This window comes from Molossus molossus, unplaced genomic scaffold (assembly GCF_014108415.1).
Source record: "Molossus molossus isolate mMolMol1 unplaced genomic scaffold, mMolMol1.p scaffold_m16_p_21, whole genome shotgun sequence".
Classification (NCBI taxonomy): domain Eukaryota; kingdom Metazoa; phylum Chordata; class Mammalia; order Chiroptera; family Molossidae; genus Molossus; species Molossus molossus.
In genome coordinates this window covers 12,080,848-12,091,488 of record NW_023425357.1, presented here as the reverse complement: position 1 = coordinate 12,091,488, position 10,641 = coordinate 12,080,848, and the positions used below count along the sequence as shown (strand labels likewise).

The 10,641-nt window shown below is 49.0% G+C and overlaps 1 protein-coding gene across 2 annotated transcripts; it reads left to right on the top strand.

Annotated features, from left to right (window-relative positions):
• Positions 1–686: 686 nt before the first annotated feature.
• Positions 687–8,667, top strand: LOC118638478 (cytochrome P450 2A13). 2 transcript variants are annotated; one of them, XM_036274412.1, is made up of 9 exons: positions 687–891; positions 1,362–1,524; positions 2,264–2,413; positions 2,585–2,745; positions 3,234–3,410; positions 4,593–4,734; positions 6,925–7,112; positions 7,707–7,848; positions 8,437–8,667. In XM_036274412.1, exons 1-9 carry the CDS (start codon positions 712–714, stop codon positions 8,616–8,618), a joined length of 1,485 nt encoding a protein of 494 aa, XP_036130305.1. In that variant the 5' UTR covers positions 687–711; the 3' UTR covers positions 8,619–8,667. The 2 variants fall into 2 exon arrangements, with proteins under 2 accessions (XP_036130305.1, XP_036130306.1); XM_036274413.1 differs by lacking the exon at positions 1,362–1,524 and having other exon boundaries at positions 712–901.
• Positions 8,668–10,641: the final 1,974 nt, after the last annotated feature.

Below are 10,641 nucleotides of genomic sequence, written 5' to 3'. Positions count from 1 at the left end.
TGGGCAGTTCTGTGACATTACATCCTGATCTCACTTTGAGGTTCCAAGGAGGATTCTGGGCATCAGGATACCGTATTGTGTCCCAAATAGAAGCAGGTCAGCATCTGGGGTCAGGAGCTGACTCCACAATCCACTTGGACTCTTCATATATTTATCCCCACAAAAGCCCACATCCACTCCCGGGGTGCTTCTCACTTCAAAACCCTCAGATCTATTCCCTGAAATCTCTCATCCTTAGACCTATATCCCTGCTCAGCAAAAGACCCCCAAACCCACAGCCAGGCATCTTGTCTCATTCCAATACCCTTACATCTTTGAAGCTTCTCTCCCAAAACTGCAAAATCCACAACTTTGGGGTGCCTTCTTACTCTGAAACCCCAAATCCCAAGCTCAAGGGCTCATACATGCAAATATTCCAGAATCGTCAGTTCTGAAATTTCTCTACTGTCCTCCAAGTCCACAGACCTGGGCTGGCCTTCAGGAGGGACCACAGATTCAGACTTGGACCCACTCCCTGTTAATCTGCCCTGGAGTCCACCCTCCTCCGTGACTGCCTATATCACAAGCAAGGCGGGAGCAAGGCCAGGGGTGTAGTTGGGAGGTGAAATGATACAGTTATATAATCAGAGCCAAAGTCCACCCTTCTCTCCCAGGCAATATAAAGGCCAATCATCCAGGTGTCACCAATTGACCTTCACTCTCCATCCCAATATGCTGGCCTCAGGGCTGCTTCTGGTGGCTTTGCTGGCCTGCCTGACTATGATGGTCTTGATGTCTGTCTGGCGGGAAAGGAAGCTCTGGGGAAAGCTGCCTCCCGGGCCCCCCGCACTGCCCTTCATCGGGAACTACCTGCAGCTGAACACAGAGCAGATGTACAACTCCCTCATGAAGGTGTCAGGAGGCAGGGAAATGGGAGGTAGGGTGGGCTGGGGGCTTGCCCAGTCTGCTGGGACTTTGTGGCAAGGGGTTGGCAAGGTTGGACCAACATCTTAGGAAGAGGGAGATTTTTTAAAATATATTTTTATTGATTCCAGAGAGAGGTAGGGAAGGGGAGAAAGAGAGAGAGAGAGAAACATGGATGGAACCCACAACCCGGGCATGTTCCCTGACCAGCAGTCAAACCGGAGACCTCTCAGTGCATGGGACAATGCTCAGCCAATCAAGCCACAATGGCCAGGGCAGGAAGGGGGAGTTCTGAAGGATTAGCCTCAGGGACCCAGCAAGGAAAGACCAGATTTGGGAATCCAGTCCCTGGACCATCAGAACCTGGGCAAAATGAACCCCAGTCTGTAAGGTCTGGGTACAGAGTCAGTTCAGAGTTGGGGCTGCTGGCTCTCACCACTCCCACGTCTCTCCATCAGATCAGCGAGCGCTATGGTCCCGTGTTCACGGTCCACCTGGGCCGGCGCCGGGTCGTGGTGCTGTGTGGACATGATGCTGTAAAGGAGGCTCTGGTGGACCAGGCTGAGGAATTCAGTGGGCGAGGCCAGCAGGCCACCTTCGACTGGCTCTTCAAAGGCTATGGTGAGGGGGACTCTGGCTGGGGAAGGTGGTCAAGCTGACTAGATGGCCTCAGTTACCCCAACACTCTTACCAATTCACCCACCCACTCAAGGCTGTGGCAGAGCCCTTCCTCTGGTCTCCTCTGTCTCTGTGATTCTGCGTCTCCCTGCTTCTCCCTGCCCCTCCCCCCCTTCTCTCTCACTAGATATGTCTCCTTCCTCTATATGTCTTAAGCTCTTGGGATTTTGTTTTGGAACCCTGGTCCTCAATTTCCATGTGTCCTTTTGTCTTCATCTCCTTCTAAGCATCTGTGTTTCCCCATGTTTCGGTCTCCCTCTCCCTGCCTCTCTTTATCCTTTGTCTTAAAATCTCACATTATTTCAGCTTCAAAATCCCCATGCATCCTGGTAACAGCCTCTCCCCTTTCCAGCCCCTCTCTGTTTTCCAGTCTGTGTTTTACTCTCTTCTCCAGCTGAATTTTAGAACCCCTCTCAATTTTCACTTCCACGTCCCAGATCTCCACAAATGCCACTTCCCCTCCTTCCCTCCTCTACCTCTTTCTCTCTCTTCATAGGAGTGTCTCTGCATCTCTCTGTTTCTCTCTGCATCCGTGTTGCCCCTTGCCTTCTGATTTTCTTCCAATGGTCTCGATTTCTTTCTGCATTTCTGACTCTGTGTGTTCTCTCTCTCTCTCTCTCTGCCACCTCGCTCTGACTCCGCCCCTCTCTGTCTTCTCGCCCTGCCCACGTGCCCTCCCCAGGCGTGGCGTTCAGCAATGGGGAGCGTTCCAAGCAGCTCCGTCGCTTCGCCATCACCACGCTGCGGGACTTCGGCGTGGGCAAGCGCGGCATCGAGGAGCGCATCCAGGAGGAAGCGGGATTCCTCCTTGAGGCCTTTAGAGACACGCGTGGTGAGCTAGGGACCCCAGAATACAGGGGAGCAAAACACACTACCCGGACATGCTTGATCTGGCCTGGGAAGGGAACTAGGTTGGGGGAAGGGGTTCCTCGAATTACCAGACTGGCCTCCGCCTAACAAATCCTTTCTTTCCCCTAAATCCATTCTCCCCCACCCCTGCCAGGCGCCTTCATCGACCCCACCTTCTTCCTGAGCCGAACTGTCTCCAATGTCATCAGCTCCATTGTCTTTGGGGACCGCTTTGACTACCAGAACAAAGAATTCCTGTCACTGCTGCGCATGATGCTGGGAAGTTTCCAGTTCACAGCTACATCTACGGGGCAGGTAACTGGTCCCAACATGGCTCTACTGTGGCCCTACCACAGACAGCCAGCGGCTCGCCCACACTGACACAGCTGCCCCAAACTGCTATCCTCCTCCAGACAGGGTCCCCCACAAAACCAGCCTTCCCGCTTAGACAACTGAACAGTAGCACAGGAGCCCAGGACAGGTGCCTAATACCCTGATTGCAATACCTGGATAGGTCAACTACTACTCCCCTTACAAAAAAAAAAAGGGAAGAGAGGGAGGGAGGGAGAGAGGCAATAAAGGAATGTGAATAAGTGCCCCAATGTGTCTCAACTAAATCCTTGGACAGGGCCCTCACACTTAACTCACATATAAACTTAGATATCTATTTCCATCCAGCTTCATCTAAATAGGTGAACAGGTGCCATTAAACCAGTGCCTCCCTTGACCTGAGACAAGTCCCATGCCCATCAGGTGACGTCCACAACAGCTGTCATTCCCTTCCCTTCTCTCCCCATCCTCAGCTCTATGAGATGTTCTCCTCAGTGATGAGACACCTGCCAGGGCCACAACAACAGGCATTTAAGGAGCTTCAGGGGCTGGAGGACTTTATAGCCAAGAAGGTGGAGGAGAACCAACGCACACTGGATCCCAACTCCCCACGGGACTTCATTGACTCCTTCCTCATCCGCATGCAGGAGGTAGGTGCCAGCAGCCATGCAGAGAGGACCAAAGCCCAGCAGAGGGAACTCAGGCTGCGGGTGAGGGACACCAGAGGTCCTTTCAGCATGCCTACCCCATCCCCACGGGCAGGACCTGTGTGTGCAAATCACCATAACAAGCATATAAAAACACTTCCGTGCACCACACACTATTTTTAAAACTACAGTATTCACTTACTTAACCCTCTCAGTAGCTCTTGGAGAAGGCTCTACTGTGTCTTCAATTTTACAAATGAGAAACCTGAGGCCCAGAGTATAAGTGCCATGCCTGAGGTCACCCGGTGAGGAAGCAGGGGCACCTCACTGCAACCCTGGTCTCTCGAATTCTAAGGCTGGTGCTGGTAGCCGCCATGCTCTGCCCTTCCATCCCCTGGTGATCAGATACACCTGTGTGCGCAGGCCAGCTGGCTTCACTAGGTGACATCGGGGGTCCCTCCCTATCTGGATGTCAATCTCCTTTCTGTGAAGAAAGGACATGGGACTTTATGGAGTCTGAAGTTCAAGGTGAAAGTACCAGGGAGTAGGTTCTCTAGAGTAAGCTTCAAGATTGTCTGTGAAGGAATAGGTGCTGTTGCTTCAAATTCTGTGTCTCCAAAAATATGTCTCTCTTCAACTCTCTCTCATGGTCTCTCTGTCTCTCCTCACTCACTGTCTCTCTCTAGTCCTTCATCTTAAAATGTTTCTATAATTGAAAATTGACAACTAAGCTGATAATTAAAGCACAGAGAGCCCAGCCAGTGTGGCTCAGTGGTTGAGCGTCAACGCATGCACCAAGAGGTCACTAGTTCGATTCCTGGTCAGGGCACATGCCCAGGTTGTGGGCCCAAACCGCAATGTGGGCCATGCAGGAGGTGGCCAATCCATGTTCTCTCTCATTGATGTTTCTGTCTCCCTCTACCTCTCCTTCCTCTCTCTCTATAATCAATAAAGAAAATTATATCAGTAAGTAAATAAATAAATAACAGAGAGTCAGCTGGGTAAAGAGTGTGAGAAGAGCATCTGGGGCAGAGCCAACAGCCTGGGAAAAAGCCTGGCAGAACTAAGGTCCCTCTTCCACCTTTGGTCTGGATCTACAAGAGGCAGGTCCAGACGAAAAAAAAAACCCACAAGGATCCAGAGAGCACGGGGCGGGGTCGAGGCCTGAGCTGTCTCTCCCTGCAGGAACAGAAGAACCCCAACACAGAGTTCCACTTGAAGAACCTGGTGATGACCACGCTGACCCTTTTCTTTGCGGGCACCGAGACAGTCAGCACGACCCTGCGTTATGGCTTCCTGATGCTCATGAAGCACCCGGATGTGGAGGGTAAGGCTGGAGGAGACAGGGGAGTGAGGGCCACAGACCCTCAGAATTCCTCTGAGCAGCTGCCTTGTCCCCACCTCTCAAATCCCTGGGTCCTCAGACACATCCTGTTATCCAGAGACCCGGTGATGATATTCAGCTAATGGGCACCCGCTCAGTTTCATTAGCTGTTAAAATATTCACAATAGCTCCTGTGCTGAGCCAACCGAGTGCCCACTACCTGCCCCTCCAGTCCATCCCCAAGACTCCTCCCTCACAGCTTCCCCCATGATTCTGGCACAACCAGGTGTCAGGACCCTGTGCCAACAATGCTGATGACCAGCCTCTGTTTTGTTTTTTATCTTTAGTGCTGAATGTATTACAGATGTTCCTCATTTTCCCCTATTGACCCCCTCCTCCCCACTCCCACCCACCTCCTGCCTTTCCCCACATTGTTGTCTGTGTCCATTGGTTATGCATATGCACATATAAGCTCTTTGGTTTATTTCTTCTCACCCTCCAACTCCCCCTTCCCTTTGAGGTTTGTCAGCCTAACAACCAATTTGTACTTAATCCCTTCACCTTTTTCACCCATTCCCCCAACCCACCTCCAATCTGGCAAACAACAACATGTTTTCTGTATCTATGAGAATGCTTCTGTTCTGCCAGTTCATTTTGTTCGCGGATTCAACTGTCGATAGATATGTATTCATTGCCATTTTGTTTGTTCATATTTTTTATTTTTTTCTTCAAGAAGACCCTTCACCATTGCATGTAATAATGGTTCGGGGTTATGAACCCCTTTAGCTTGTTCTTATTTGGGAAACTCTTTATATGACCATCGATTGTAAATGACAGCTTTGCAGGATAGAGTAGTCTTCGTTGTAGGTTCTTGCTTTTCATCACTCTGAATATTTCTGGCCACTCCCTTCTGGCTTGCAAAGTTCCTTTTGAGAAATCAGCTGACAGTCATATGGGGGCTCATTGTAGGTAACTAACTGCTTTTCTCTTGCTGCTATTAAGATTCTCTCTTTATCTTGCATCTTTTGCATTTTGATGATGATGTGTCTTGGTGTGGGCCTCTTGGGATTCATCTTGTTTGGGTTTCTCTGTGATTCCTGGACTTGTATGTTTGTTTCCTTCACCAACTTAAGAAAGTATTCTGCCATTAGTGTTTCAAATGGGTTTTCAATTTCTTGCTTTCTTTCTTCTCCTTCTGGCACCCCAAAGATGCAAAAGTTGGCAGCTTGAAATTGTCCCAGAGGCTCCTTACACTATCCTCATTTTTTTGGATTCTTTTTTCTTTTTGCTTTTCTGATTGGGTGTTTTTTGCTTCCTTATATTCCAAATCGATGGTTTGCTTCTTGGAGTTATCTACTCTACTACTGAATCTGTGTAAATCATTTTTATTTCAGTTAGTGCCTCCTTTATTTCTGACTGTACATCCTTCATTTCTGACTGGTCCTTTTTTATGCTCTTAAGGCACTAATCCATTGAGGTTCTCACTAAATTCTTTGAGCATCCTTATAAGCAGTGTTTTGGTTCTGCATCTGTTAGATTGCTTATCTCCATCCATTTCACTTAGTTATTTTCCTGGAGTTTGGTTCTGTTCTTTCATTTAAAACCTGTTTCTTTGTCTCCTCAATTTGGTTGCCTCCCTGTGTTTGTTTCTATGTACTACTTAACGAGAGGAATGGGGCTAGCTGAGACCAGATGCTGCTTGTTTGAAACAATTTAGGAAAACCTGAAGCAGGATTCAAGACAGGCCAATCCTATGGTAAAGCAACTGGCAACAGCTTGGGTGGGCCTGAAAGTTGGGTGGGCCTGAAAGTTGGGTGGGGGGGGGGGGCCTCAGGGAATCACCAGGGCAGGGCAACCAATGTGAGCCAGGTTGCTGGAGTCCCAGATATGGTGCCCATCTGCCACCCCAGGGAAGGGCTCACCAAAGGGAAAAAGAAATCTGATAGCACATCTGTCCAGGAGAAAGCCGCCTCTTCAGCCCTCGCTCCAGTGCCAATCAGCTCAGTTCTTCCCATAGGTTTCTGGTGCCTTTCAAGCTACCACTCCACGGACCAGCCTCTGTTTTGAATGATCTACATCCACGTCACACATGGATGTCATGCATGTCATATATCCATCCAATTGTACATATTTCGACTCTCAATCCTGCCCCAACACCCCTAATACCTAAACATATACCCCCTTATCTCACAGCCAAGGTCCATGAGGAGATTGACCGGGTCATTGGCAAAAACCGTCAGCCCAAGTACGAAGACAAGTCCGAGATGCCCTACACAGAGGCAGTGATCCACGAGATCCAAAGATTCGGAGACATGATCCCCATGGGCCTCGCCCGCAGAGTCACCAAGGACACCAAGTTTCGCAGCTTCTTCATCCCCAAGGTGCTGCCCTTGCCCCACCTAGTGGGGCCTCCAACCTGCTCCTTGTGACCCAGCACCCCATCCCCCTTACAAGCTTCCCAAGCCCTGTCCCACTCCCTCAATCAAAGACTTCCCCAATCACATGTCCCTTCAACCTTCCCACTCAGAGACACCTGAATCCTGTATCTCCCCAAGACCTCTTGCCTCCGTGAATATGAACCCATGTACCTCCAATTTCCTGTCTCAGTGGACATAAACCTTACTTCCCCAAGACTTCCTACCTCAGAGACATGACTCTCATGTCCCCCCAAACATCCTGCCTAGAGATGTGAACTGCATGTACACAGGACCTGTGCTCCTCAAACTTCTTAGGAGACATGAACTCCATGTCCCACAAACCTTCTGTCTCAGGAGACAAATATTCCAGGCTCCTCAAAATCTGTCTCAGGGGCCTAAATGTCATGTCCCCCAAAGGTCTTCCTTCAGAGAGGACCCTGACTCCTCTGCCTCCCATTTCTCCTCAATTATGGCACCCCAGTTCCCCCTCTAACCCCATGCTCTCTCAGCATACCCCTTCCCCTCCACCTTGTCAAATCTCCTTCCTCCTCCCCACAGGGCACCGAAGTGTTTCCTATGCTGGGCTCTGTGCTAAAGGACCCCAGGTTCTTCTCCAACCCTGAAGATTTCAACCCCCAGCATTTCCTAGATGAGAAGGGGCAGTTTAAGAAGAATGATGCCTTTGTCCCCTTCTCCATCGGTAAGAGACCACTGTCTGTTGCCAAGCCAGCAGTCACACCAACAGGGGCCTCCTTCATCCCAGCTCCCTCTCTGAGGTATAGCCTACCTACTACCTTTCTCCAGCTGCAGAGTCCCTCTTATGATCTACCCTGCAGCCAACCAACTACAGCCCCATAACTATCAAGTACTTAAGCCCATGCAAAAGAAGAAACGATGATCTCCATTTCAGAAATGGGAAAAATTAAGGCCAAGAGTGAGTCAGAGTTTTGTTCAGGCTCACTTAAATTCTTCAGGTTCCTAAGAAGAAGATGATAGTACAGGAGCCATATCTGTATGTTTGAGAGGAAGGTTCATCTAAAAATCCCATTGCGACAACCTAATATGGTTTGTCCCATCCCATGTACGAAGGAAACTGAGGCTCAGAGGAGATTAGAGACCTCTCTAAAAGTCTTCAGGCCTCTATATTCCATCTCCTCCTTCCAAGAGATTGCAACTGGAAATCTATGTTCCATCCCCTCCTCCCCAGAAAATGCAACTGGGGATCAGGGGAGAGAAGAGGTGTCAGTGAGAGGAGGTTTCACCTCCGCCCTTCCCACTGTCTTTTCAGGGAAGCGGTACTGTTTGGGAGACAACCTGGCTAGAATGGAGCTCTTTCTCTTCCTCACCACCATCATGCAGAACTTCTGCTTCAAGTCCCCACAGATGCCCAAAGACATTGATATTTCCCCTCAAAGTGTGGGCTTTGCCACCATCCCAAGAAACTATGTCATGAGCTTCCTGCCCCGCTGAGCTAGAGCTGCCTTAGGGCAGGGATAAGCGGGAGGAGCAAATGTATGGGTGAGTGTGGGAGGGGCTAGCGGGAAGGGAGAGCAGGAGGGGTGGCACTAAGAATGGAGGTGGAGTGCAGGAAAGGAAGGTGTGAGGTAGATAGGAGAGTAAGAAGAAACGATGGCTGTCTGTTCACCTTGCTAGAGATAGAGCCTTCAGAGCTGCGGTGAGAGGAAGGGAAACCTTACACTGTACTGTGAATGATAAAAATAATAAAAACAGCTGTTATTTATTGAGAAGTACTCTGTGTCTGCTCTATGCTAAAAGCATTACACACTCACCTCCCTTACTGCTCACAAACCTATGCAACAGGTTTGTGCCCATTTTACAGGTGACCGCTGAGACTCAGAAAGATTAAGTCTCTCTCTGAGATCCCACAGAACACAATTAGTGCTCAGCAAGTACTTGAACACAGATCTGCACAGGAATGGCTATACTCAGCCCAGTGTCCTTTGGGTATATTCTGTTTTTAATTGTCATTGTTGTTAGACCTCAGCCCAGAATATTTTTTCCATCAATTCTTAGAGAGTAAAAGGGCAGGAGAGGGGGGAGAAAGAGAGAGAGAGAAATATCAATGTGAGAGAGACACATCATTGGTTGCCTCCCACACACGTTCTGACTGGGGCCGGGCACTGAACCTGCAGCCCAGGTACGTGCCCTTGACCAGGAATCAAACCCACCACCCTTTGGTCCACAAACTGACACTCTAACCACTTTGCCACCCTGGCCAGGGCTGGGTAGATTCTTAAAAGGCACCTCTTCCTCAAGTAAAAATCAATAACTTAGTATATTGTTATACAATATGAACAGCTCTGTCGAAGAACTTTTTCCAGAGTCCTGGCAGGCAGCTGACCTGACCTCACTACATACACTTGCCCATACTCTTGCCCCTTCAGGCACACCTTAAATGCCAGGGCATACATCACATCCCTCACCAAATAAGGTGGGATCTGATCAGAGTGGAACCAGGGAACAGGAATCAGATTTCTTAATGAACTGGGTGCAAGGGAAAAAGACTTCAGTGAATTCTGGGAGAATGTTGGCCGTGGCACAGTCATGAACAAATGTGTGTACATGTATATGATTGCCTGTTCTTTTGGGTTTATGCATGAACTCATTTGCTGTGAGTTTCTGAAGTTTTGACTCTCTCTGATGGATCTGAGGTCTGCTGTAAAACCCACCCAAGAGTCTCAGAATCACCTGGATCTAAGTGTTGGGGAAAATCACGAGTTTATTTTGACCAATAGAATAGGAATGGGGTAGTTTGTGGAAATTTATAATGGGCATTGGGTTGAGGTTTACATGGACAGTCAGGACTCGTTCTGGATAATTTTACTTGTCAACTGAAGTATAAATTGGGTATGAGGTTATTGTTCAAATAAAGATTGGGATAAAAATGGGCTTCAGATTGAAATGAAAACCGGGATTGGAACAAATGTAACCTAGTGATGGAGTCTGGGAATGGTGAAAGTAGAGCAACTTCATCTCCTGTCCTGGAATGTGCAATTTTCGTGCCATCTGATGTCCCTAGTGGGATCAAGGACCCCGAGGAACACGAAAGCTGAGGAAAACATCTCCCTTTTTCATGCTACAACAATGGGAAAAGTGTTTTCTTGGATGGAGGAGAGGCTTACCACTTTTCTTGTTCAACTTGGAAAATAAAGGGAAGTCATTCCAGTCACTAAAGTTCTTATCATGGTCCATAAGAGCCTCCTTCACAGCTGGGCACCCACTGAAGACCACCACTGGCCTTAATCCCAGACACAGATTGTGCACAGGGCCATACTTCCTGACTGGGGAGTAGGAAGACAGAGGTCATGTTTGGCGTTCTCACCATCCCCTCCCTAAGCTGAAGGGCTGGTACCTCTGTGAGGAACATCATCCTGTTTTGGAAGCCAAGTTACAGCAAGTTTTTCAGGAATGGGAGGGGTCTGGTACTGGAGAAGGTCAGTCCTTGTGCGTTGAGCTGAGAGTCAGGAGCAGA

Excerpts from the sequence above, each read along its gene's own strand:
- LOC118638478 (XM_036274412.1), top strand. The coding sequence starts at position 712 with ATGCTGGCCTCAGGGCTGCTTCTGGTGGCTTTGCTGGCCTGCCTGACT. Across the intron at positions 2,414-2,584 it reads GGCCTTTAGAGACACGCGTG|GCGCCTTCATCGACCCCACC; the intron begins GTGAGCTAGGGA and ends CACCCCTGCCAG. Across the intron at positions 2,746-3,233 it reads CAGCTACATCTACGGGGCAG|CTCTATGAGATGTTCTCCTC; the intron begins GTAACTGGTCCC and ends CCCCATCCTCAG.